Genomic DNA, 27,601 nt, shown 5'->3' with positions numbered 1-27,601 from the left:
TGCTCCTTCATCCAGAGTGGAGGCACACTAATACAGGAGGCGTTTTACTGGCCAGATCACCAGACAAAAGTAGGAGAGAAAAAAAAAATGAATGCAGCCATCACATCTAATGACTGGTAAACTGCAATATATTATTACATTTTTGGGCTTAACAGTACTTTAACTTGGCATCAACAAAGTCTGCAGCCAATATTTTTCAAGTAGATAAGAAAAGTAGTAATACCCTCATCAAAAATCATACACAATGGACCTTTATTAAAGTGTCTGAAATAAATCTGTCTGTTGCCTCATAGTATCAAATAAGATTTAAACATGTGCTTAAAGCTGGAGTAGAAATCTGATTGGCTGCTGTAGATCAGTAAAGACAGTGCATATTGACTAACGAAGCCTTCTGTCCCATTTACAAAATAACTGAACAGACAACTACTGACTGTCAATAGTTTTACTCTTACGTTTTCAACCATTAGACATAATTCAAATGCAAAACAACATGTGCAGATCATCTCATCAACTGAGGGTCACAAAATAAAAAAGAAAGTTTGTTTAAATTAGTGATGAAAATAACATTTACAGTGCCAGACTTGTACAATCGACATAAGATCATATACATTTTACCAAGCTCGCAATACAGAGCTTGGACAGAAAATATTGCTCTGTGCCTGCTTCTTCCTATTACAATGGTACGGTTGTAAAGTGTACCTGTTATGTGGACTACCAGTCACAAGAAACCAGGGACTTTATTGTGGCGTGAGGTACAGTGATGTCTGTAGTTCCTTGTGAATTGGCAGGCAGTAGTCACTGAATTACTGGCCCTTACTAGAAAAAGAATACAGTCCAAGTGTGTGCCAGACAGGTCCACTTTAACAATAATTAGTCTTTGTTTGTGAACAGCCCCAAGAAATGAAGCTTTCACAACACTGAACTCTACAACATCTTCTTTTATCTGACACCATGTTCCACTGCCACAGACTTAGATACTATGGGTGCTTTACAGTGATAGCTGTGAAAATGGGCCATAACTGGTGTCAAAGGAGAAAACTGATACAGGTCACAGCTGCATCTATGGGCAGTTTAAAGCAGAACTAAACCCAATTTAACCACTTCCCAAAACAGTTACATTCAAGGCATGGCATGAATGAGAACTGTCACAGTTGCTTGTGCTCCCAACAGCACTGTGAAGCCATCAAATGGCTGATTTCATAACTAATCACATGTTCAGCACCATGGCAACTGCAGATCAGAGACGAAGATGCCAGCTTCTTTGGCTCTAAGGGATAGGAGGGTTCAGTTCCACTTTAAGGAGGTATGGCTCTAGCACTAAAGGGGCGGTCTGCCTGAAATAAAGGCATCAGATGGATGCTTCAAAGCTAATTAACTCACCAATATCAGATCTCTCAGAGACCATCAGGAAGGTTGTGACAATTTAAGTTACCAGCCCCTGCTTATGTCATTAATAAAAATCATTCTTGTTCTCCAATTCATTTACAGTACAAAGGATTCCTTAGGCTAGATTCACATATATGTGGATTGGGGAACATCTGCAAATCGAACACATTCCCCAACCCGCAGACAAAATGCTCTGTTCTTTAACAGATGTGCGGGGCGGAATATTAATTCTTAAAGGCACTGCCACATGACAGAAAAATGCAGCTTTTGTTCTTAGATGCGTGAAACCGCATGGTGCTGCCACAATTTGAAAAAGGGCCCAGGGACTTTTCCCCTGCAGGTACAGCAGCCCATTCAAATAAACAAGCTGCTATGCTTATGCAAATGTGTAACGCAGGAACCGCACAAGTGCAAACCTAGCCTTAGCTTTACTTGAACAGCTGTGGTTTGGGCATTGGAGGAAGAAGTTAGGGTCTTAGAGCTGTGGTTCACCTGTGGCCTGATTAAAAGAAGTAAGGCCAAAGATTTTTTTTTTTTGGTCATACTGCTCTTGTAGGTCAAAGGCTTGCACTTACTTTTTCACTACTGTGACCCAGAATAAGCAGACGCCACAGAGCTGCTCCAGGCTCTGGAAGGATCCCGACCATATTGATGGAATCCACACAGCTGCCTGATTGAAAGTGGTCTCTGGATCTAAGCTGCACCTGCCCCCTCTCCAGCCTGGTGCTCCAGTGAGCGCTGGAGGGGCAGAGCAGAGAGCGGTGACTAAAAGTCACCACTCGCAGTTCATAGATGACTGGGAACTGAGCAAATCAGCAGTCTTGTGATCGCTCAGTTCTCGGTCTCAGAGCTTGCAGGTGATAAATGTAGCATCACACCAATGCTGCAACATAGAGGTTAATATGTATGCATTTTTTTGTATTTTTTTTCACACATCAATCAAAATTAAATTTCTGGTTGCCATGCACAACTGAAAAATCAGTTTTGACCAGACTTTGTAAAAATTGCTGCAAATGGGGGGGTGAAGAACTTGTGGACTATGGACAAAGACATACAGAAGTTCTCTCAGCTATAGGCCTCACAAAAAGAGAAACTAGTTGTAAAAATCTGCAGCTGCCATTAAAAAAAATTCTGGCAGTAACAAGGTCTGCAAATGTTTTAATGCCAGTTTCTAAAGACTAGTTCATCAATTTGTACGTTTCTGTATGATCTGGACTCAGGCAAAGCTGCAGAGATACAAGGATTTACCCTGCTCAAGGTTCCTGTAAAGAATGGCAGTGCCGCCCTGTGGCCACTGTGCAAACTGTACTATTGTAAACCGTAAACCAACACCCTCAAGATTTAAAGGTTAGACAAACCTCTGAGAGAAATAAAAAGAAAAATATTACAACAAGAGAATAAATTATGAGATAAAAGACAAAAATTTGCCATTTTTCTTCTCCATACTTTTAAGTCCTGAGCATCACAGGCTTGTGATGTCCCTTGAGTTCTATAAAAATCATATTTAATGTCCACATCATCCAATTTCTGATGTGGTATAGAGTTCTTCATTCTGTCCCTTGGCCTCTTATCCCTCCAGTGTAACAGGCCATAGTCTCTGGGGGGTGCTGTGCTCTGCTGTGTACTGAAACATATTCACACCAGCTCAGTGTTCTTCCCAAGAACCTCATCTCTTATAGATAGGGCTAGAGTTACACATGAGAAAGGGTCATTCGGTCTTCCACCATCACTACATCGGCGCCAAACTGGTCTAAACACTGCTGGACGGTTGATAAAATACCCTGCAGGCGGCGCTCTAGTGCTTCCAAATGAGGTTCAGCAAGGACAGGGAAAAGAGGGTCATGACTGGTGGCCGAAAGCATAGCAGAACGTAGGGTACCATGTTTCAGGTGGGAAAGCCGATTCCACGTAGAGACACGAATGCTGTCACATTAGAAAAAGAAAATGAAAGACCGGCGTTAAAAACTCAAAAAAGAGTAGAGTAGAGTAGAGGAGTAAAAGGAAACAAAAACACTTACATGCAACACTGGTACAAGGGTGCAAGAATGCTGCGCTCATCTGTTGAGGGGTTCCCGAAGCTGAAAAACAGAACAAATGTCATTGGTACAATGGACAAAAAAAACTTAAATCTAAAATTATTATTATACAGGATTTATATAGCGTCAACAGTTTTCTCAGCGCTTTACAATATAACGGGAGACAATACAGCAACAATACAGTTCAATACAAGAGGGATAGGAGGGCCCCGCTCCTTGGAGCTTACAATCTAGGAGATAAAGGTTGTTGCCCATAGTAACTGTTCAAGCTTTACAATGAATTATCCAAACACTGGGAGAAAAAAAAAAAAAAAAAAAAGAAGGATTGGTTGCCATCAGAAATTCTCCATTCTAAGATTCATCAGCATATTCAATTATTACTTTAATGGCACAATATTTGACGTTTGTGGTGTAACTTGGAAAATTTCATGACACATGTGCGCACAATCCCATGGCCATTACTGAATGACACCACGTAACCCTTGCTCATACTTGCACAGAAACTTCTTATAACCTCACCTCATGGACTTAGTTCTGAAGTGATAGCTAAAGCATCAGATACTCGTATGACTAGATCAAGGAGTACTACACCTACATCAAGATTACATTAATATGTAACCCAGGGATAGTGGAGGGGTGTGTTGCCGTTTCTCCAACGTGATCACCTCTAATATTGTTTGCAGATAAGGTATTTCAAAACCCGAAAATGTCAGCGGAAACCTCATGGAAGAGGTTTTTTTTTTTTTAAATCAGGTATTTTATTAATGGATAGATGTGTTTTATAAAATGGCACAGGGAATGGTATAGCTAGAACATTTTGCCCCATTTTAAAACCTAAACTAATAGTAAATACAGAAAAAGGTGACAAATAGAGGTAGCAGTTGGGCTACAGCATTCTCCATCTTGCTCAGTAGATTGTATTAACATAAATCATTGCATATAGAATGAGTTTGGTACTTTGTATAAGGTTCAGACGTCTCTTTTTTTTTTTGCTGACTTGGGCCATTCGTTATCCTGATTCCAGTGAAAATGACCTTCCACCTACCAGTACAAACTTCATTGTGAAGATTATAGGATAACAGAGATAATATCAGAGGTAACACCAGTATAATCAGTAAAATGAACATATACACTGGACATTTTTGCATGTTTCAGGTCTATACATGGCACAGTGTAACCTTAGTTTTATTTGTAAAGTGGACCTGCACAGCAGTATTACATATGGTTAAAGAGAGTGTTCAGGTGGATTGTTAAAGAGCTGAAATAACTTTTCAAGAGAAATGGTTACTCCAGTGCTGGTCATAAACCTGAAGGTCTGGGCACTTGGTAAATCAGAGTATAGATTGGCAGATGCTTCCCTTTATTAGAGATCACAGGATCCTTCACTAAAAGTGTAGCCAGCACTGAAGGGAGCCTGGAACAGCATTTTCTCCAGAAAAGGTAAGAATTTCAGACTATTACTCACCAAGACTGTAAACATTATTAGCTTTATATTAGCCTTCAGTACACGTCCACTGTAAAGAAATGGGAAAAAAAAAAAAATACTGTGAGGACATTGCCATTGTGCTCCTGACACAGCACAATGGCCAATTTTGTGTTTTAGCTTCAGGAACTACTTCCTTTTTGTGGTTTTGAATCGGGGCAGAATTAAAGCAGAACTCCATGGGTAATCTAATGTTAAAACTTGCATTAGGCTAGCTTGGTTATCAAGAAGTTACATCTGGAGGGTCACTGGGGAAACAAAAAAATTCCTGGTAGTAGTCTGTGCTAAATACTGTCAGTGCTTTACTGTTCTAGATGCTGCTGGAGCAACTTCTCCTTTTGTTACAATGAACTCAGAGTTTATCGCTCAGAACCTTCACTAGGCACTTCCACCAATGAATAAGATGCGTTCTCTGACTGAATGAGGTGGTGATCATGATGTCATCTATTCCTCCACACACCAGCACAGACTACTACCACAGCCATTGTGATGTGTCAGCAACACTGTCCCCAAAAAGTATTTTTTTCCCAGTGAAATTATGTGAAGTTATGGTAGGTGGGTTTATGTTTAGGTATAAATAGAGATCTATGTATTTCTTTACAGTGGACATGTATTTGGATGCTAACATAAAGCTAATATTAACAGTCTTCATGGGATGGATGAAAAAGTAAGTGACATTCTTACCTATTCTAGAGAAAATGTTGTTCCAGGCTCCCTTCAGTGCTGTCTACACCTTTAGTAAAGGATAATGTGATCTCAACTAAAAAGGAAGCATCCATCAATCTATACTCTGATCCTCGGATTCACCCAGTGCTCAGGCCTTCAGATATAGCAGTGGCGTAACCATTTCTCTTGGAAAGTTGTTTCAGCCCTTTACGAAGTCCATCTAAACAACACTCTTTTTATAACCATATGTAATACTGCAGTGCAAGTCCACTTTAAATAGAAAAGACTATACTCTGTGGCATATATAGAAATTAACTATGCAGAAACATTCAGTACATATGTTCATTTTTATTGATGATGCTGGTGTTGCATCTGATATTGTTCTCTTTGTTATACAATCTACAATGAAGTTTGTACTGTTAAGCGGAAGGTAATTCACTGGTGTCTGTAGGTTTAAACATCTAATTTTTTTAGCCACCAGATTTAAAAAAAATAGCCCAGAGTTGGTCTCTTCTTAGAGTACATTTTGGAACTCCTGGATGCATATAGCTAAGGCTGTTAAAGTGATATTAAAGTCTTGTTTATTTATTTATTTTTTTTAAATAAACAAAAAAAAAAACAAAAAACAATGTCATACTTTTCTGCTCTGTGCAGTTTTGCACAGAGCAGCACCGATCCTCCTGGCCCCTCTCTCCTGCTCAGTGCCCCCTGAGCAAGCAGCCTGCTCCGGGAGCACCTAAGCAGGTGCACTTCTGAGCTGTGGCTCTGTGTGTCTATTTACACACAGAGCTGCGGCTCAGCTAGCCCCCTCCCTCTCCTAACTGGCTGCTATTGACTGCAGTGGGAGCCAATGGTTCCCTCTGCTCCTTCAGCCAATCAAGAGTGAGAGCCCCTGGAGAGCAAAGGTTCTTATGAACATCGCTGGATGGAGAAGGGGCTCAGGTAAGAATTAGGGTGGCTTCATAGAATGCATGAAGGTAAAAAAAGCCTTCAGCCTTTAAAACCAATTTAACTGTAAAAGGCAAGAAAAATGTATTGTTTGCCAGCAGGTGAATGTACACTGACCTCTTAGCATTGTCCAGCAGTATAAGCATGCTAGCGCCCTCATCATCCTGGAAGCTCTCATAGTGATGGCGATCTGCATTTCCAATTAGGTAGTCAAAGATGGCTGTATCAATAATGTCGAGGAGCCGGGGACCAGCATCATAAGGGGGAGTCTTCTTCACCGCATCACAATAACTTTCATCATACTCCCACCTGCTAGGAACGTGTACATCTTTAATTTAAGGCATCATGAGAAGATAAACCAGAGTCCCTTACTAAACTCAAAACCTTACCTTGCCAGCTTGCCCTCACGATACGTCCTGCCCCAGGGATGTCTGTGCTTCTGAAGGGGCCACACATCGGGAAGCCAAAGAGTGATCGATCCCTCCATCACTTCCTTGTCTGCACAGGCAGGCTCAGTCTCACGGCAGTAGTAACACTTCCCATAGAAACATGTGTTATTTCCTATAGAGAGCAGATCACCCAGTTAAACCGAACCAGCTTTTGGCAAGCCTGCAAGAGGGCACTATTTTTGAAGACAACTCGTATCTCGGTGCCTCGTTATGATTTATAATTCCAACATATAAACTCTAAAACAGAGAAGCAATACATTTAGGTTACCTTCCCTCTACTGCCTGGTAAATGAACAGTGGAAGTGTAACACCACACTCATGCCTCTGAATTTTCATTGAAGGGCATTGCAGCAGGCAGACTTCCTGTCTGTGCAATGTCCAACCTTGTATGAGTCCCACTGGCCATCACAGACAAGCCACCTGGGCTACAGGGGGTGTCAATCACAGCTGTTGTGTTCTATGTGGTGCAAACGTCCATAGAGCCAGTATCATCTGGATGAGAATAACAGCTGCAGCACCCACATTGCCCCGAGTACATACTGACTCAGGAGTTCCTCTGCAGGAGATAGTTTGCACAGAGTAATGTCTCTCCAGTTGACCCAGACTGCAAATATTTGTAATAGCAATCTGGATGTGAAAGGGTCATCTACGGGAATCCCTTCCTCCACGTAAACAAAAATACTCAAAAACACAAACTCAAACAAAACACAAAAAAAAAAACCAAACAAAAAACACTCACAATGTTGAATGTGAAAATTTGTCTGGAGCCAGCAGTGTACGTTGGTGTGTATTCCATATTGCATTAGGCGATATTGTGTGCAGTAAGGAGAAAGGGATCTCAGACTAGTGTCCTATACAGGTGAAACTCGAAAAATTAGAATATATTAATTATTAGTTTCACCTTTTAAGTTGCATTACTGAAATAAATGAACTTTTGCACGATATTCTAATTTTTTGAGTTTCACCTGTATATTGTACATTGTGATCTGGATTACAAACACTTAGCATTTTGTGTTCCATCATGCTGTTCACATTTACTCAAAATTGTGTGTATTAGCTTAGATAGACATGTTGTCTGCTAAATTTCAATCACCTGACTCCTCCAATCAGCCAGTGCAAAGCAGAATTTAATGAACATGGGCGGTCATGTGACCCTTTTTCCCTTTCCAGTTTTATGGTACAGTGTAAAAATACAGATTGCTGCAATGCAGTTTTTAAAAACTAGCCCTATACGGCAATCAGCATATTTTATGGCAAGACGTGATTGACACCAAGATCAGATTACATGCAGTCTGTTCACTTCATAGATAAAACACACACACACACACACACTGCTGTAAAAATATTAATATGTCCTTTTTAGATAATCACATGCAAAACCATGCCAAATATTTATAAGAATAAAAAATATCAAATAAAAACAAAACTTGAAAAGTAGAATAACATAAAAAATAAATCATAAAAATGGATTTAAATAATTATAATAAAAATCAAGGAAACAAAAATGGACTAGATGGAGGAAATTAGTGTAACTATCATGAGTGTATCCAAGCCCCTGGCCAACATGTGCCCTCTGAAGGCTTCTAAGATTAATATTTTTATTATTATTATACAGTATTTATAAAGCGCCAATAATTCGCTCAGCGCTGTACATTACAATGGGGGACAGAACAGTAACAATACAATGCAAAACATGAGGGGATCGAGGGCCCTGCTCTTTCGAGCTTACAATCTAGGAGGGAGGGGATGGTGGCACAGGAGGAGAAAGCTGTGGGGGATGGAGTGGTAGGAAGAGTGGAGGAGGTTGGCAAGTTAGCAGGGGGTGGGGTAGGCTTCCCTGAAGAGGTGGGTTTTCAGGGTGCACCTAAAGGAGAGGAGAGTAGGTGATGATCTGATGGGTTGCAGATTTGAAATCAGCTCGGTGAGGCTGTTGATGACGAAACGCGTAGGGTGGAGCTTGTTTGGATGTGACGTCAATACATTCCTGAGCCGCTTGCGCATGCGTGTTTGAGGCTGGGATCGTTTTTTTATCTTGAGTACACACCGTCATTGCTGGTGTCGGCTGGGACACCTCTATTTATAAGTGCATTACTTTTTAAATAAAATAGAGGTTTGAAAATACTGCACCATGAGTTCTTGGTTTTTCTATACCCTATTTGGTCTGGATATCTGAGGAAAAGACCTTCCAAGAAATGAATCCATCTTGCTGAGTGGTCCCTGCAGAGTATTGCTCCTTTTGAATAGCCAGAGTCATCAACAGAGTATTACATCCTTCCGCACAACATTGCTCCCAAAGCAGAAAGAGTTTTATGCTGGTTTATAATCTAATCAGCATATTGCTCTGGTGAGTTTATTCATTTTATTTGGTGGTGGATTCACACACGGTGATTATTGTTGAATACAAAATTAATTTCTTCTTTTCAACACAGATTTGGACTTTACTAAAGATTTTTTGTCACTAAATATTATATAGGATTTATATTTTTGTCACTAAGCTTTTTTGTCACAAATATTTTTGTCACTATATATATTTTGTTTGTGATTTATACATTTGGTTTACTTAGCGCAACCTTGTTTATAGTGATTGGCACCTTTTTACAGGTTAGGTTTGCAGCTGATAATTTTTGGCGCTTCCCTAATTATTATTTCCTGGTATGTTGATGCCTTAAGAGTTCCCTTCACTGGAACGAAGGGGCCAAGCCCAACCCCTGAAAAGCAACGCCACACCATAATCCCTCTCCACCAAACTTTACGCTCGGCACAATGCAGTCAGGCAAGTACTGTTCTCCTGGCAACAGCCAAACCCAGACACGTCCATTGGATTAGCAAACAAATGCTCCTGCGCTTGGGGATGGACTCGATGCAGGCTACAACCACATTAAGTGTGTCCTGGAACATGCGCACCTTGCTGCCCTCAAATAGACCAGGGGAATCCAAATATACTGAATGAGGGAAAAAAAAAACAAAAAAAAAAACAAAAAAAAAAAAACAGAGGGAGCACAGGCCTAGTGCATTAAAATGTTTAATAAAAAATAAAGTGGGCGTTGTACTCACAAACGACAATATAGTCAAGGCACATCATAAAAGAACAGCTGGGTCAACACCACGCTGAGTAACAGTCTGCAATAGGGAGTGTAGACATCCAATAGGCTGATGCGTTTCGAGGACTTGCCTCTTCCTCAGAGCCCTTTGGATCCATTGGATTGCCAGACGGAGAAGCGTGACTCGGTTACACCAGAGAACATGTCTCCACTGCTCTAGAGTCCAGTGGCGGCCTGCTTTACACCACTGCATCCAACACTTTGCATTGCACTTGGTGATGTAAGGCTTGGATGCAGCTGCTCGGCCATCAAAACCCATTCCATGAAGCTCTCTACGCACTTTTGTTGTGCTAAATCTGAAGCGTTGACCAAATTATAGATTATGAAATATAAAATATTTCTCTGATATGATTTGGTTAACCTGAATGAGAGTTCTCTGACCAAGACTGAAAGGTTTAACACAACAACCAAAATTTATTAGTGGATAGTAGGGAGATCTAAACTAACATACCACTATCTATTTTACAACAAAAAGGAAAAGAAAAACAAAATGTAAAAGAATAAAACCAATGAATTATAGAAAACTCATATCCTGAACCCACAAACAGCAAGACAACTTATCACGGAACCACGCTTTAATTCACTGAGCTCCTGAAAGAAACCCATTCTTTCACAAATGTTTGTAGAAGCAGTCAGCATGCCTAGGTGCTTGATTTTATACACCTGTGGCCATGGAGGTGATAGGAACACCTGAATCCAAAGATTTGGAGGGCTGGCCCAATACCTTTGTCAACAGTGTGCAGGTTTTAATACTATGAGATAAAACAATTAATATCAAACTCAATATTCATCCCATTCTGGGCCGAAGTGCAAAGCTCATAAATCCATCTTGATTAACTTTGGCTCAAGACATGCACTTTGTTGCTACCTATTCGATTTTTTTTTAATAACTTTCAATCCCACAGAACTGTAATAAAGGAAGGATCCTTATTAAGGTATAAGGAAAAAAGTTTTGAAACACTATGCTTTTATGATATTCTGCACTTTTATTCGTTTCCATAGGAGTCTTTTGGTTTTTCCCACATATTTCTTGGAACATGGGCACTGAAGTACATAAACTACCCCTTCTGTCCTGGAGGAGATAAAATCCTTGATATTATACCGTTTCCCGGCAGATGTCAATGTAAAGCTATCTCTTCTCTTTTTTGTTTGTTTTCATACATGCAAAACATCTACAAATTTTCCTTGATTATTTTTATGATTTATTTTACTAAATACATTTTGCTTTTCTTATTATCGCTTTAGCTTTGTATATGTGGATTTCATACTGACAGCTTGGCGGTTCCTTCTATTGGTAGCTGTTTTATTACAATGAACTAGGTATAATGTGTATTAGATTGCCATCTTGCGGCCTAATTGTAGTATAGGGTCAGCCATTACATTGTATTGTACCAATACAGAAGTTAAACACTTCGGTTCTTATTTAAGCGAGACGATCAGCAGACCCCATCTCTGAAGAAGTCACTTGATCTATGACGCTACGCGTCGAAGGATGGAGCCAGGTGATGTCAGTTCCAGACGCGACCGAGACTGGAAGTGTGGTGTTATATCGTATCTGGAGCACAGAGAAGTGGTTTTCGATTTATTTTAATGTAAGCGGCACCATCTCTTTATTAAATAAATAATTTTATTTTAAAATACTACACTAAGGACAGCTTCCCTGTGTTCTCCCTAATGAGCATTTCATAACACTAAGGGAAAGTACAGAAGGACCCCGTCCCAGTTGGGCCCCAGACAAAAATGGGACAGGAAATGCCTCTTCATGAAGATCAAGTCATATTCAGTGGTGATTTTACCACCGTCTCTAGGACTAAGGACAGGAAAGGTACTGGAGCCAGGCTGGATTGTGACGGCTTTTTTTTTTTTTAAAAACAAAAAGCTAGAGAGGCAGGTCTGGTTGATGTGCACAGTCATTGCTGCCCAGATGACACAGCATTCACTTTTCAGAGGTACTAGTCAGAGTACAATAGATATTTTTTTTTTTTTTAAAAAAGGGGATCTCCGCCTTCTCAGCACCAGCGTGTCAGGCGGTGAAGTTTTCCGATCACTGTATTCTGTCTCACTACGAATAGCCCCGATACACCACCTAGTTGGAGGGGTACCTGGAAGCTGAATTTGGCACTCCTAGACAATGAGAAGTGGAGTCAATCCTTTGAGGATTTTTTCCCAGGCACAGGTATCAATCATGGACTTTTGCAGCAGTAAGTCAGAGTGGTGGGAGCTTACAAAATGAAGGATCATTGGGTTTTTTTAAGGCCATAGGAAGAAATAAACAGCTTGACAAGTATGTCACATACCAGCGACTGCGGAGGAAGCTGGATAGGCTTGTCTCGAATAATGGAGATCAAGGGGCGATCTCTGAGGTTAGACTCTTGTTCAGGAAGTGTCAATATGACAGGCAAGGGATTATGGGAAATATCACTCGCCTGACCCTTATCAGAATTGCAAACAAGGTAGAGCAGTTACGTCAGTTGTAGGCCTGGTTGGCGGTACGGGTTGCTTGACAAAGTCTAAGTTGGGGATCCTGGAAACCTCCAGGTCATATTATGCTGACCTCTTGGGTAGGAAGGACCTCGATCGGGCGAGCATGTCAGGTTTTCTGGACTCTACTCCAGGACTGGGAAATGGCAGTTCTCCTGTGAATTTGACAGAGAACATCAAAGCAGATGAGGTGGTTAAAGCTATTGATAAGCTTGCCATTAAGAAGTCGCCTGGGCCAGGCGGATTGACAGCAGCACTTTAAGGTTACTTTGGCCCCATATTTGGTGGAGGTTTTCAATGGCTGTCTGAGAGAGGGTTTGCTTTCTCCCTCCATGAAACAATCTGCAGTGATTCTTCTGTCAAAGGGTAAAGATTCTATAAGAATTGAGAATTGGCAGCCTATTAGCCTTCTCAATGTTGATAGGAAGATACTGGCAAAGATAATTTTCTGGCATTTATTGTCTGTTGCAGGCAATTTACTTTCTCACCATCAGCACTGTTCGGTTCAGGCTAGAAGAACTTTTTCAGCAGTGTTAACTCTCTGGGAGGCCCTGGAACAGTGCAGGGCTGCAGGCTGGGGAAGGTTACTGCTGGCATTGGATCAGGCCAAAGCGTTTGATCGGGTCAATCATGAATACCTATGGCTGCTTCTTGGCAAGTATGGCCTGGAACAGGGCTTTATTGATTGGCTGAAGATTTTATACAAGGGTGCTGAAAGCTTCATACTTGTAAATGGTTGGATTGGACGGCCCTTTGGGGTTTGCTCAGGTGTGCGTCAGGGGTGTCCTTTGAGTCTTTTGCTATACCCGTTTGCAATCGATCCCTTCATTCGGAGGTTAGAGAGCAGACCGTTGTGTGGAGTTGCTTTGGGCATTCCTGGGGAGCCTCCTCTGAGGGTTGTGGCCTATGCGGATGATGTGTTTGTTTTCATGTCTGGGACACAGGCGGCGGAAGAGGTGGGCTCAGTGATAGAACAGTATGCTGAGGCATTTGGCTCAAAGATCAATCAGGATAAGAGTGAGGTTTTCTGGATGGGAGAGGAAGGCGAAGGCTTTACCCTTCCGGACGCCTACCCAGAGCCCCGGCAGCGAAATTAAAGTTTTAGGCATCACATTTGGTCCCGGTGATTACGGCCTTGCTAATTGGGTAACCAGGCTACAAGATGCCGATGACAAGGTTGCTAGCAGAAAGGATTGGAAACGCTCTTAGAGGGAAAGGATTGACCAGATTAAAAAAAAAAAAAACAAAAAAAAAAACAAACTTACCTGATCCCAGTATTTCTGTATGTCAGCTTTGTTTGTGTTTTTCCAGTCTCTCTCTATGCGAAGATCGACAGTTATTTCTTCCAGCTGTTAAGGGGGAACAAACTGAACCTCATTAAGAGGTCTGTAACCTACCTTCCCAGGCGGATGAGTTGCCTAGGTAGGGTCAACCCAGTGGTTTTGTTTTTTCTGATATTTTTGAAACATAATTTTGGTAGCATGCTGGCAGAGGAACCGCCTGGGTGGGTTGGTATTTTTCAGTCCTGGTTTAGGCCTTTTCTGTGGAGCTGGGAGAATGATGGGCCAGTGAAGAACATGAGGGTCCAACATAGTAAGCTCCCGACTTATGTTACCCTGTGCCTGAAAATGCTTCAATGGCGAATGACGGCGGAGGAAATGAAGTCTTTTCTTAGAAAAGCCCTGAAAAAGGAGGCTTGTTGAATCCGCCTTTAGCAAGCCATTGGCCTTGAGGGATTTCCCAGGCCCTGTTATGAGGGAGGGTCTGCGTTTGATGCATCTGGAGAGAATCCCTTTAAAGTTTCGGGATTTGGCCTGGCTCTCGTTCCATAGCAGACTATGTGAAGCATCGCTTTGTGGAGAACCATGGTTGTTCAAGAGTAGAGTGTGGTGGGGTGGAGGAGCTGATGGACCATTTCTTGCTTCAGAGCCCCTTCAATATAGAAGTCTACAAGCGGGTGGGTGGGGCTCTGTGTATCCTTTTACTTTCCAGCTTGAATTATGCAGAATGGTCTTACGGAGCCTTTCAAACTCACCGGAGCTTTGATTTTAAGATACTTTTTCTAGTTAGCTTAGTAGTCTGTCACTACACATGGAATGCACGGTGTCAGGTTTCCATTCGCAAAAAAGTCCTTTCTGTTGAGGTGGTGGTGCACAACATTCTGGGTGAGGCTGGGATGTTTTGGGGTCTTAGGAATGACAGGTGGTGGCCGGGAGCCTGGACAAAAGGCGTGGAGGAATGTCAGGTCCCGTAACTGCTGTCTGTCAGTCTCTGGGTGTGTGGCGCTCTCTGTCCTTTCACATCTCCTAGATTTTTGTAAGATCTGATTTTTTAAAAATGGCTGCATGCATGGGATAAATGTTTAATCGTTTCTTAGCCTGAGGTTGTGTTTAGGTGGAGTTAGGGTATGTTGAGATACAATATAAAGATAATATTAAAATATATCATTGGTTCTGTTTGTTTTTTTCCCCCGCCAAAAAAAAAAAAAAAAAAGGAAAAGCAGTTTCCTACGCTGAAGATAGATATATATTTTTTTTACATTTATTCTGTATCCATGTAAATAGGTTTATTATGTTTGTAAGATTTTGAATAAAGAATTTACAGAAGGACCCCGTAGGAGAGACATATAGTGTGGAGTGACAGCATCCTAACAACCTGAGGTATGCATTTTTGACCTATATGAGAGTATGGGTCTATCCCAAAGGTAAGCAGCCACTTCTCTGAATTTCTGCTTGAATATCATATTTTTATATGTGGACTTTTTGCATTATATAAGTTTTATTATTATAAATATTTGGCATGTTTTTGCACGCGATTGATTATGTAAATAGGACATATAAATATTTTGACAGCACTGAGGTTTTGGTGCCAATACCCTGATTGGATCTAATTTGCACTATTTAGCAAATTCATTCACTTTCTAAATTTGTATTGTCAGATTATATATGTTCGTGTTGGTTTCTGGATTGCACTGCACCAATGTTATTTTAATTTACTTATTGTGGTGTGTTCCACAATTAAGTGTTATATATATATATATATATATATATATATATATACACACACACACACACACACACTGAAAAAAGTATACCATTTGTCAACCATATTTGTCCAAGAGCTGTAAACAAAAGTACATTACAAATGGCAATAGGCAGCTAGAATAGATTGCTATGCATTCATTAGAAGAATGAAAAATTGAATATTCTTCTAAACTCACACTCACCCTGCTTCAGAAATGTGCTAAGCAGCTGCTCAGTGGCTACTGGTTTAATCTCTGTGATAAGGTTTACATATCGACCAACCACCAAAGGCGCTCGTCTGAAGCCGAGGATCCTGGAGGAGAAAGCACTAGTCAAACTTATGCCACGGAAAGAAGCTGTGAAATACAATGACATACACAATTCTGTATTCAGAATACACACCTATCTAAATGAAAAGCAGCCGCCTCAGCATTGTGACGATCGTATCCCGCATAGGGCTCCCCTTCCACTACATAATCCCGGCTGTATCTGTAACAACATGTAATTCATCAGTACAAAGCAAAGGAAAAAAAAAAAAAAATATATAAAAAAAGAGTCTGCAGCCCACAGACAAAAGAAAGATAAAAGAATGTTTCCTCCAGGAGGTCTGTTATTTCCACCTACAAGTGGCTTTAATTATTCCATAATCTCCCCAATTATTCTATAATCTCACTAATGTTTATGCTATACTGTGTAATCTTAGACAAAATCTTTATTACATAGCATTAATACAAGCCTTGGTTTACACATACTGTGCATCTAAAAGCTTTGATTATTCAGAAGCAGCCAAAGCCTGTATAAAGCAAAGTCGACACAGAAACTCCTGTGACTTGGAGGCTGCTGTGTAATTAGCTTAGCTACCATTATAATCTGTGAGAAGATTCATCAAGTTCGGAAATGGAGTGTGAGGTGTTACAGGATGAAGCTATCAATATTGAAATGCTTTTCTCAGTTGCCATCCTTTAATTCTCTTTAGTTCTCAATACCCTTCGTTGAAAAAATTGCAAAGAAAAACCAAGAGGCCCTCCAAATGTATAACTGCACATATGAAGTAAATACAGAAAAATGCAAGCATCACGCATGTCCAAGCACAAGCCTACAAAACAACTAAAATACCAATACCATTTATGATTCACGTATTATAATTGGTGGTTGCAAAAAAGGAGTGGATCTCCCTTAACACAATCTTGGGCAGTTTGTAGGGGATTTAAAAGCATACTCCATAGGGAAGTCAAAAGACTAAAGCCAATATGTTAAGTGAAGTAACCAATGGCAGCCAGAACAGTGAATGATACGTTCAGATTGGTGGCTAAATTATGCTGGTTCCTAAGAGAATAATTTGGTTATCCTTCCACAATGTTCTCTATCTGCCCCTGGGTGTCTCTTTAGTTGGTAGTGCTAGAACACTTACATCATCTGTAAAAGATGGACCCTAAATAGGTGAAGGAGGGACTCCTTCCCTTCAGATATGCCCCTGCCCAATGAAGTGAGCAATGCTAGGAAAAGGAGCGAAGCAACTGAAAAGAAAAATAAAAAAATGGTAAAGGACCATAGACGCATGATAAAAGCCCACAAAAGTCACAAGTCTACATTAGGGCTCCAGGACATCTCTGCCAAGTAACTGCAGTGCAAGGCTCTTTGTACGGGTGACGCAAGGATTGATTATATACAGTTCACCGAGTTAATGCTGACAATGCAGTCTCGTCTTCTGAGCCTGGTTCTTCTGCATTCAAATGTCATGACATTTTCACAGGGATTCTTTTCAGTATTTCTCAGATTAGAAAACAGTCAGGTACAGATGTAGCCAGGGGGATCTTTGAGACTTTAAAGATCTGTGAAAGGCTGCTTTGAGGATTGCTAAATCATCAACATGCTAAGGCGGACCATGCAGGATAGAGATAAAGAACTGCTGATATGGCAAGGGAGAGAGAAATCCAGATTGGAAAACAGGAAGAGTCAGAGGAGACAAAGCCTTGACAAATAAGACGTGTATTGAAGATTCCCCCAGACCTGGAAATGTATATGTGCCATTCATGGTCTGCCAAGGGCTGAAGTCCTGGTGAAAATGGCAACAAAAAGCAATGTTCCAGGAGGGGTACTGGGGTGGCCAAGTGGTGAAGGGGCCTAACAGAAGGCAGAAGTTCTATTTGCTAGGTTAGCTACAATAAGGAGAACCCAAAGAGGCACAATTTCAGAAAAAATACAGCTCAGAATTATTACCTAAAGTGAATATCTGGATCTGTGGGTCTTGTGTGACCTTGTTGGTTAGTCAACTAAGACTTGGAGTATTTCTGTCAGTGAATCACTTGATCTGGGGTCCCCTTGTGACACCAAGGGAGCCATGGGAGACAGATATACTCCTGTAGCTAGTCCAGATTTGAATAAAATTAAGGGGCAACCCTTCAAGAGCACAGAATTCTCTTTATCTGTAATGCCTGATAAAGAAATAAAAAACAATAACAAAAAAATTAGTTTGTCAATACTGTGACGGCAATAAAAAAAGCAAAGTAGAACTCTACCCCATGAATTTGCCAGTTCGTTAGTGCTGGCTGTGCTCCTAAATGGTAGATTTTTCTTCACCCTCCCACATTATCTTGGGGTCACCAACCCATAGTAAATTCTCCACAGAAAAATATACAGACCTCACTCCTGAAAAAACAGCAAGTGCATGTTCTGACTGACAAAATATGCAGACCACCGTATATCTGACATTCATACGGAGTAGAGCATTAATTAAAGTGAAACACTGCTGTAGCAACCCTTTCCTAGACTCTCACCTTTTTGGTTTGAAGACCACCTTCTGTCCACCCTCCAGGACTAACAAGGCTTTGAGCTGCGTACCTTTGTAGCCCACGTCAGCTCTTATGATCTTCTTTGTAGCCATAGAATGTAGGACTGCTCCCATTTCTGGGGTATCTTCAGGATACACCTCTCTAGGCACCACCCACTGAGATGCTATTTCCCATGGGGACTGTAGCGTATGCTCCAACCGGGAGTCCATGGTCAGCCGTAGGCTGGACATCATGCGCTGGAAGGAAAGCTGGTCCTGCCTCTGTGCAGCAGACGTCTCCAATCTGTCCAGCAATAGAAGTTTAGTGAGGACCAGAATCACCAGTAGTAAAGCCAGCACCACAACCCGCTGCTTCAGCTTCATGATGACCCAAGGTGTAGGTTAGCACTGATAATAGGTAACGTCACACAGACATGGCATAACTGTGCTGGATTCCTGTTGAACCTTTAGAGAAAACACAGATAGAAGGTTTCCAGGTTCAAAGTAATATGCAAAGGGATATACAAAAAGCATATTTGAAATGTTATTTTATATTTCTTCATTAAGCATTTTCAGTGCTACCAGATGAGTTTCTTGTTCAAAGGGATCTTACAATCCAATGTAATTTATAATAGGTGAAAGGTAATTAAATTATCAATAAAAATCAAATGGTTGTTATGGGTTACTTGCATTTCTTTACCCTGTAGGGAGAGAAATACATAGGTTGCCACTGCCGACTTATGCTTCTAGAAATAACTGCCTTGCTGTTGTGCTGAGCAATGGAATCATTACTTTTTGATTCACTGTCCAAGAGTAAGGATGCAACCCTTTTCTTCTGACTTCACTAGCTGAAATTATGGGACAAGAATACAACTAGTATTTACAGAAGGTGGTCAGTAATGGTAACCTATATGTTTATCCCTGGCAAGGTTTTCTTTAAATAAGTCTATATACAATTATGTCCTTCCTTGACTGCTGAAAGCTTCAGAATCCTGGCTATATCTCTGACCTTAAATGTTTTGACCCTGATAGTGGGGATGCTTGGCGCATGATTGAGATTGACATATATATATATATATATATATATATATATATATATATATATGTGTCAAACTGGGACTTTTACACAGGAATGACACTGCTATGGGCTGGGAACCACCATGGCCGGGATCGTCACTGACCGATGTACGGCCATCTTTGAAAGGTTTACACCATTCAAATGTCTTACTGTGGCTGAGGGTCTCAGCAATGTACTGGGCTTGAAGACTTCAGTAGATATCTACATGTTTTACGCCTTAGTTCACAAGTAACTTCATCACCACGCACTGTTCCATGCACACACTAACACTGTTCTCTGCCAACTTGATTAACAGTCTCTAGACTGGCCCGCGACATGTGCATTGCCTATCAGTAATAGGACACACTGGGCACTTACTATGTGTAGTACTGCCATGCTATCATTCCTTTATATACCTGTAAAATTATAAATTCTGGTTTGACTTAAACGCCCCTCGTAGATTTAAAAACCATTGCCATTTATTTTAGACATTTGCAAACACCATATAAACTACACACACACACACACACACACACACACACACACACACACACACACACACACACACACACACCTATCTATACACACACACACTCAAAAGTTTACATACCCTGGCAGAAATTGTGAAATTTTGGCATTGGTATTGCAAATATGACTGATCTTGCCAAAAAATGCTCTTTTATTGAAGGATGATGATCAAATGAAGCCATTTATTATCAAATAGTTGTTTGGCTCCTTTTTAAATCAAAATAACAGAAATCACCCAAATGGCCATGATCAAAAGTTTACATACCCTGGAATGTTTGGCCTTGGTACAAACACACAAGGTGACACACGGGTTAAAATGCCGATTAGAGGTTAATGTCCCACATCTGTTGCTTTTTAAATTTCAATTAGTATCAGTGTATAGTAAATGAGTTTGTTAGCTCTTATGTGGAACCACTGACTAGACTAGATACTGAGCCATGGGGATCAGAAAAGAACTGTCAAAAGTCCTGCGCAACAAGGTAATGGAGATTTTTAAAGATGGAAAAGGACATATAAAGATGTCCAAAGCCTTGAATATGCCAATCAGTACTGTTAAATCACCTATTAAGAAGAAGTGGAAAGTTCGGGGATCTCTTGATACCAAGCCAAGGTCAGGTAGACCGAGAAAGATTGAAGCCATAACTGACAAAAGAATTGTCTGGGATTCAAAGAAAAACCCACAGGCAACCTCAAAAGAAAAACAGGCTGCTCTGGAAAAAGATAGCGTGGTTGTTTTTAAGGATTACAATACGGTGATACTTGAACAAAAATGAGCTGTTTGGTCGAAGTGCCAGAAATAAGCTTTTACTGCACCAATGCCACAAAAAAGCCCGGTTCCAATATGCCTGACAACACCTTGACATGCCTAACCGGGCCTTCTTGTGTCATTGATGCAGTAAAGGCTTCTTTCTGGCGCCTCGACCATGCAGCTCATTTTTGTTTAAGTGTCTTCATATTGTGCTCCTTCAAAACAACCACAATGTCTTTTTCCAGAGCAGCCTGTATTCTTGTGGTTACCTATGGGTTTCCCTTTGTATCCCGAACAATTCTTCTGGCAGTTGTGACTGCAATCTTTCTTGGTCTACCTGACCTTGGCTTGGTATCAAGAGATCCCCGAACTTTCCTCTTCTTAATAGGTGATTTAACAGCACTGATTGGCATATTCAAGGCTTTGGACATCTTTATATGTCCTTTTCCATCTTTATAAAGTTCCATTACCTTGTTACACAGGACTTTTCTGATTCCCATGGCTCAGTATCTAGCCCAGTCAGTGCTTCCACGTAAGAGCTAACAAACTCATTGACTATTTATACACTGACACGAATTGCAATTTAAAAAGCCACAGATGTGGGACATTAACCTCTAATTGGCATTTTAACCCGTGTGTGTCACTTTGTGTGTCTGTACCAAGGCCAAACATTACAAGGTATGTAAACTTTTGATCCGGGCCATTTGGATGATTTCTGTTATCGCAAGACCTCCTGCTCTCTAGCTCCCTTGTCGTCTCCTCCTCCCATGTATGTCTCCAGGACTTCTCCAGAGCTTCTCCCATCTTCAGGAACTCTCTACCCCAATTTATCAGACTATCGCCTACTCTGCTCACTTTTAGGCAATTTCTGAAAACCTCTCTCTTCAGGGAAGCCTATCCTGCCCTCAGCTAATAATGGAATCTTCTACTCTTCCAACCAGTCCATCCCCCACAGTTACTACCTTTTGAACCACTAGCCCTTCCCTTCTAGATTGCAAGCTCTGAGGAGAAGGGCCCTCCTATCCCTCTTGTATTGAACTGTACTGTTGCTGTATTGTCTCCCGTTATATTGTAAAGCGCTGAGCAAACTGTTGGCGCTATATAAATCCTGTATAATAATGATTTAAAAAGGAGCCAAGCAACTATTTAATAATAAATGGCTTCCTATGACCATCACCCTTCAATAAAAGCATTTTTTGGCATGATCAGTCATATTTTCAATATCAATGCCAAAATTTCACAATTTCTGCCAGGGCATGTAATGTATATATATTAATGAGCCCTGAAGCGTGATATGTGCTGAAATTTGAAATGTTCTATATTGTACATGTACTGTACAGCTTTGTTAAATTTTTAAATGTAATAGTAGTAAAATCTATTTTTTCTCACTTTGCTATACAGTTTTTATTCTCCAGGGACACCAGAACTAATGCCCCATGGGAAGATTTCTCTATTCCTCTTTTGGGGACAAGCCAAAATTTGAGATTTTCTTTCACTCTTGCCTTCAGTGATAATGGTAAGTAGGAAAAATATAGAGGGTGAACCTCCCTAATGGGGAAACCAAACCTGACGTGTTCTAATCCCTCGCCACTATATCCAAAAGAAAAAAAAAAAAAGAAATTGCCATTTGCTAAGTGTCCAGTTTTTTTTTTGTACCTGTAGACTTTTTTGTGATTGTAGCACACAGGAAATACACAATTAAGAATCTATGCCCACCCCATTACATATGAATAATCAAGCCTGCTGAAAGGTCAGTACACCAGAGCTCTATCATATTGTATAAAACAGGAAGCAGCTAGAACCGATTTTACAGTTTAGATCCTGTTAAAAAGCATTCGTTCCCATCAATGAGCTATTAGCTGACAATCAATTGAATGTCCTTGGTATGCAGAACAGAAATATATTTCTCCTTCTTTGACCACTAATCTGTTACAAAGAAGCAAATATTGTGAAAAAAAAAAAACAAACAAAAAAAAAAACAGCCTCTAGCTGCTATTTGGGGTTGGCCATGCTTTCCCTATAAACTGGTATTCTCACATTCCGCATTTCATTAAAGATGCAAGCTCCGGGTGTTTCACCCAAATCCTTGTTTCCTAACCAATTTTATGACCTGGCAAATGCAGGTCGGGACTTCTGACTTTACCAGCTGCATGTTTGCTCCAAGACAGGATAGGATTTCTTACATACGCAGTCCAAGCTTATGTAAAGTGATTGTAAAGCTTCTTTTTTCCCCAAAATAAAAAAAACACATTATACTTACCTGCTCTGTGCACTAGTTTTGCACAGAGCAGCCCCGAACCTAATCTTTTGGGGTCCCGTCAGCGATCTTGGTTCCTCCTCTTCTAACTTGTGCAGGCTCAATCCCAATCTGGGTTGTGTGTATCTATAGAAACACGCAGCAGGACCCTGCTCCTTCCTCACAGGATTGGATGGACAGCAACAGGAGCCAACGGCTCTTGCTGTTGCCGAGTCTCCTGTGAGAAAAGAGATAGTGGAGAAAAGCTGCTGCAGATGGGAACAGCACTGGATTGAGACCTGGCTCAGGTGATTAAGAGGGGCTGGGGAGAGAAACTTTTGAAAGGTTTTTTTTTTAAACCTTAATGCAGAGAATGTAAAGTATATGTATTAAAGTATATGTAAACCCTCACTTTCTAAAGATGAGGGCATTCAGTTTAAAAAGGCAGTTATGTATACAAATAAAAAAAACATTATAAATACCTTTCTCCCCTTTTTATAAGTGATCTGTTCTCCCCAAGGAATGGCTGTGTGTGTGGAGGGGGGAGGCTGTCAGCACAAGTCTGATAATTGGAGAACAGTCTGAGTTCTCAGCACAGCTAGATAACGGACCATGGTGTACTCTCAAGCCTAGTATGGTCAGTTTTATTAGGAAATTAGTGGGACTGGCCGGACACAAAGGAAGCAATACAAAGAGAACAGGATACTTTTTCATGCAAGTACATGGCACAGCAGACAAATATCAAGAATATGAAATGTTTGGTTTTGGAACTCTAAGGTAAATAAACCTTTTTTGCCTTTATAGCCACTTTAACACCAGCTTGCAATACCCAGTTATTGCTAGGCAATTTTCAGTGCTGTGATAATTTGCCAGTTAATCATTTAGTTATGCAACACCCAAATTAATTTTATATCATTTTTTAGATGGATAAAAATTCATTTGGTGGTATATAATAACCACGGTTTTTACGGTTTGCTATGTAAAGAAAACTTTTGAAACCAGTTTCAATTACTTTTAAAAACAAAACATATCAAAAAATGTCAATAATGTATGACCACCTCCAAAATGACACATTGTTGGAGAGTAAACACCCCAAGGTGATCCAATTTTTACCACAATTTGTGGGAAATTTAGAAACCTTCTGGTATTGAGGGGATTAAAAAAATGTTTGTTACATACATAGAGGAGGTGGTGAATGGGCTAACATACAAGTCACATACAGTGGGAGGATGAAGAAAGGTTTAATGTACACATGTGCAGGATAAGGGAATTTAAAAGGTTAATATGCAGGCCGAATAAGGCTGAGATATAGAGGAAGGTGGGGGTAATAGGGTTAAAAATCTCAAAACCTTGGGATACCCAGATACTCTGATCTGTAACTAATGAATGATTCATTCATTAGTTCCTCTTTCCTTTGTTGTAAGAGGAAGGGGCAGGCCCTGCAATGTAAACACTGCACTGTTTACATTTGTGATTGCTGTGATTTGTCATAGCATGATACAGAGCTTGATTGGCTCTGTACACTTTGTCTGTGAACCAAGCCATCTGATGACAAACTCAGATTACAGCCATTAATAGGCGCATTGGCTTCCAGAGGGTGGCATGATTTTATAACAGCAAAGCTGTGAACATTTCTTATCCAATTTTAAGCTCCGATCTCTCACTCCTTCTGGAGCGGCTTGCTAAAGATGGAACGCTTTCCACCACAGGGTGGGTGAGCGCCCCTAAATGCATAGTGTTTGCACGGTCTGACATTATGTAACAGCACAATGATAGGCTTTAAAGAATTGGCACCTAATTTTTTTAAAAATCTACAACTCCCCCAAGGGATCAATTGCACTTAGCATTTGGTTCTGTCCTGAAACCATGGCTTCCTTGTGCATCAAAATAGACACACTCTCCCTCTCCACCCCAGGCTGAAGCCCAATTTACGTGTGTTCCTATCAAGGAATCACAGCCACTTATTTTAGGTTTCCAATGTGAACAGTCCTACAACACTGACTTTTCATTCACAAAGTTAGTAAAACGATCTGTCAGCACTGCAGGGCTGTGAGATCCATCTGCTGGCTGCTAGTAAACATACACTGACTGGCAGACAAGCCACACGTCTTGTATTGTGAATGGAGCTTACCTTGGTGTGCTGATGGCGGAGCTCATCTCCAGCATGTCAATCTGCCCTTGTTATGTATTCATCTCCTTGGTTCAGACAGGGGTTGGAGTAGGGGGGGTGAACTGTCCAACAACACTGCCAGCAAGGAGACCAGTACATAGCAAGCAGGACATATCGGAACGGGATCAGGCGCTACATGCACTTGGTCTAGTTTACCATTTAAAAAAAGATTTTTAAAAAAGTAGAGATACTACTTCTTTAATTCTGAGCTCTCACATGTACAACCACCGACCCTTGTTTGTACCAGGATTGCGGTCACTGACAATTCCAGCTCACGGTTTACAATGAACCAGTGTGGCAGCCGATCACAGTGATCACATGACTGGAAGCTAATGTAAAGTGTTTGCTGTTACAAATCTTTAAAGGGCCGGCTGGAAAGGCTAAAGGATAAGTTCACCTTTGTAACAAGTTACATCTGTATTTAGGGTGTAACATGTAACAATAATGCACCTCCCTCATTGTGACAACAGGTGGGGGATCCTCTCCCTGCAACCACTGTCACAATTTGAAACCAATGTGGCTGTGCAGGGCTACGCCGACATAGCCATGTTATTCATTCACACAGATCTGTGAAAGAATGAACTACAAATCCCATCTGCCACCGAAGCAGCCAGTTTGTATTTCTAGATGAACTACGAGGGCGCGGATAAGCATTCTTGTAGTTTGTTGATTCTTCCTGGACTTCAGCAACAGTCTGCCTGTATGGGAGGTATGGGCAGACAGCTGAGAGTCAGCAGGATCCTGGCACTACACCCATGATCTGCTGATTGCAAGTGAAAAGTTTACAGATTGCAGAGTTAAAAAAAAAAATAAATGCACTTGTTTTACCTGCAAAATGATGTGTAATTGTTTATTTTTACAAAAACTGTGAACTTTTTCTTTAAAGTGGAACTAAAGGGAGCAATACTCACCTTTCCTCCAGCGGTCCCTGTCCCTCGCTGGTGCCATATTCTGTGTGCTGGTTTTTGTCCATCTTCATTGAGCAGAGCATAAGCAGGGGTTATTCATCCCAGCACACAGGGATCAGGCGGTGCCGTCAGCTGCACATGCACAGCTCAGTTTCCATGCTGGAGATCGCTGAGAGAATGCAGGTAGGTGCACCTCCTGCAGCAGAGACAGTGCCTGCTCACAGACTATGATAGTGCAACTTTAGTTCTATAAAGCTGGACCGCAACAGATGACAACAAACTTTCCTGACACCTTCATGGCAACTCACATATGGTGGGGGCTCCGCCTCAACTCCAACCGCGCGGCCAATAATTATTGTAGAAACACTTGGGAAGAGGCCGCCCTCCCCATCCTCAGGACCAATGCTGACCTCTGACATTCACCTGCTTTGGCTCCCACCATTCAGGGCCAGGCACTCCTGAACCAGGTCCTACATCTCCAGCTGCTATCCCACCATTAGGATGAGGAGCCCATTATGGTGAGGGTCCTTTCCTCGGGTCAGAGGTGTAATGCCCCCCTATAGTCTGGGGTGATGCTGCTGCATCTCATGTATTCCACATCACACTCCCCCCCGATGTCTCCGTCTGTGTTATGTCACCCAGGTTAATACAATCACCTCTCTGCTCCTGTGTGCTTCCCCCGTGATGCCTTAGCGGGGCGGACGATTCCCCCTGCCTCTTCGTCTCCCCTCCATGTACGAGTGGTTCATCCTGTTGCCGGGTCACTTCCGGCTCTGGGGACGTATGCACACGTAGCACGATGGGACTGCACGTGCGCAGTAAGCATTAAGTCGCCAGCGGCCATATTTGTCAGGGGCACTCGCTACGCCGGATCCGGAAATTGGGACTCTGTTGTCCTCCTACGCATGCGCGTTGGCGCTGATTGATGCTGGCAGCCATGTTGTCATGGAACGACCTATGAGTGTCTTTTATGGGTAGGACTAATAAGGAGGCGGCTTATTTAAAGGCGAATGTGGCGCCAGGATTGAGTGTGTTTTTCCTGCAGGTTTTGGCTTTGTGTACACAGCTGGTTAGTATGAGTCTTGAAGTAGGTGACTCAAAGGATTAAAGGAATACTTTTTAATCAGAGTATAGTATCAAGTCAATTAAACTCCTGAGATATTGGTCTGGTCAGGTAAGTAGCAGAGGGGGCTGTTATTAAGTTTCAGCTGCTTTGATGTTAATGAAATCAACAACAGGTGCATGATACTTACTTTTGTTCTTTCAATAAATATATTTTTAAACGGTAATGCACTAGGTCGGTGCGCCCTTTTTTGCTTCTCCGTTTGCACTAGATGGGCAACAATGAGACAACCCCCAAAACAGGAATGGTTTTACAGGTGGAGGTCACATTTTTTTCTCTACTCATCTTTTCTGACTGTTTTTCACTAGACTTGCATTTGGCTAGGGACAGTGTCACTACTGGTAGCATGAGGCCATACCTGGACCCTACAGAAGTTGCACAGGCAGTCCAAATCCTCCAGGATGTCATATCAATACATGCCATTGCCAGAAGGTTTGCTGTGTCTCCCAGTACAGTCTTAAGAGCATGGAGGAGATTCCAGGAGACAG

General features: G+C 41.3%; 1 protein-coding gene across 2 annotated transcripts; it reads right to left on the bottom strand.

The window, feature by feature from the left end:
- Window positions 1-235: 235 nt before the first annotated feature.
- On the bottom strand, window positions 236-26,765 carry FAM20B (FAM20B glycosaminoglycan xylosylkinase). 2 transcript variants are annotated; one of them, XM_089683966.1, is made up of 8 exons: window positions 26,647-26,765; window positions 18,351-18,808; window positions 15,976-16,062; window positions 15,777-15,886; window positions 6,909-7,080; window positions 6,637-6,831; window positions 3,405-3,464; window positions 236-3,309 (listed from the first exon to the last, which is right to left on the bottom strand). In XM_089683966.1, exons 2-8 carry the CDS (start codon window positions 18,725-18,727, stop codon window positions 3,078-3,080), a joined length of 1,233 nt encoding a protein of 410 aa, XP_089540092.1. In that variant the 5' UTR covers window positions 18,728-18,808; window positions 26,647-26,765; the 3' UTR covers window positions 236-3,077. The 2 variants fall into 2 exon arrangements, with proteins under 2 accessions (XP_089540092.1, XP_089540094.1); XM_089683968.1 differs by having other exon boundaries at window positions 6,637-6,828.
- Window positions 26,766-27,601: the final 836 nt, after the last annotated feature.

The sequence above is a fragment of the Staurois parvus genome, unplaced genomic scaffold, assembly GCF_062004578.1.
Source record: "Staurois parvus isolate SC_StPar_1 unplaced genomic scaffold, SC_StPar_1.0 ptg000332l, whole genome shotgun sequence".
Classification (NCBI taxonomy): Eukaryota; Metazoa; Chordata; class Amphibia; order Anura; family Ranidae; genus Staurois; species Staurois parvus.
Note: the sequence above shows the minus strand (reverse complement) of the source record. Positions and strands in the feature narration are given on the sequence as shown.

Excerpts from the sequence above, each read along its gene's own strand:
- FAM20B (XM_089683966.1), bottom strand. The coding sequence starts at position 18,727 with ATGAAGCTGAAGCAGCGGGTTGTGGTGCTGGCTTTACTACTGGTGATT. Across the intron at positions 6,832-6,908 it reads CGTGAGGGCAAGCTGGCAAG|CAGGTGGGAGTATGATGAAA; the intron begins GTAAGGTTTTGA and ends ACACGTTCCTAG. Across the intron at positions 3,310-3,404 it reads CCCTTGTACCAGTGTTGCAT|CATTCGTGTCTCTACGTGGA; the intron begins GTAAGTGTTTTT and ends CTAATGTGACAG.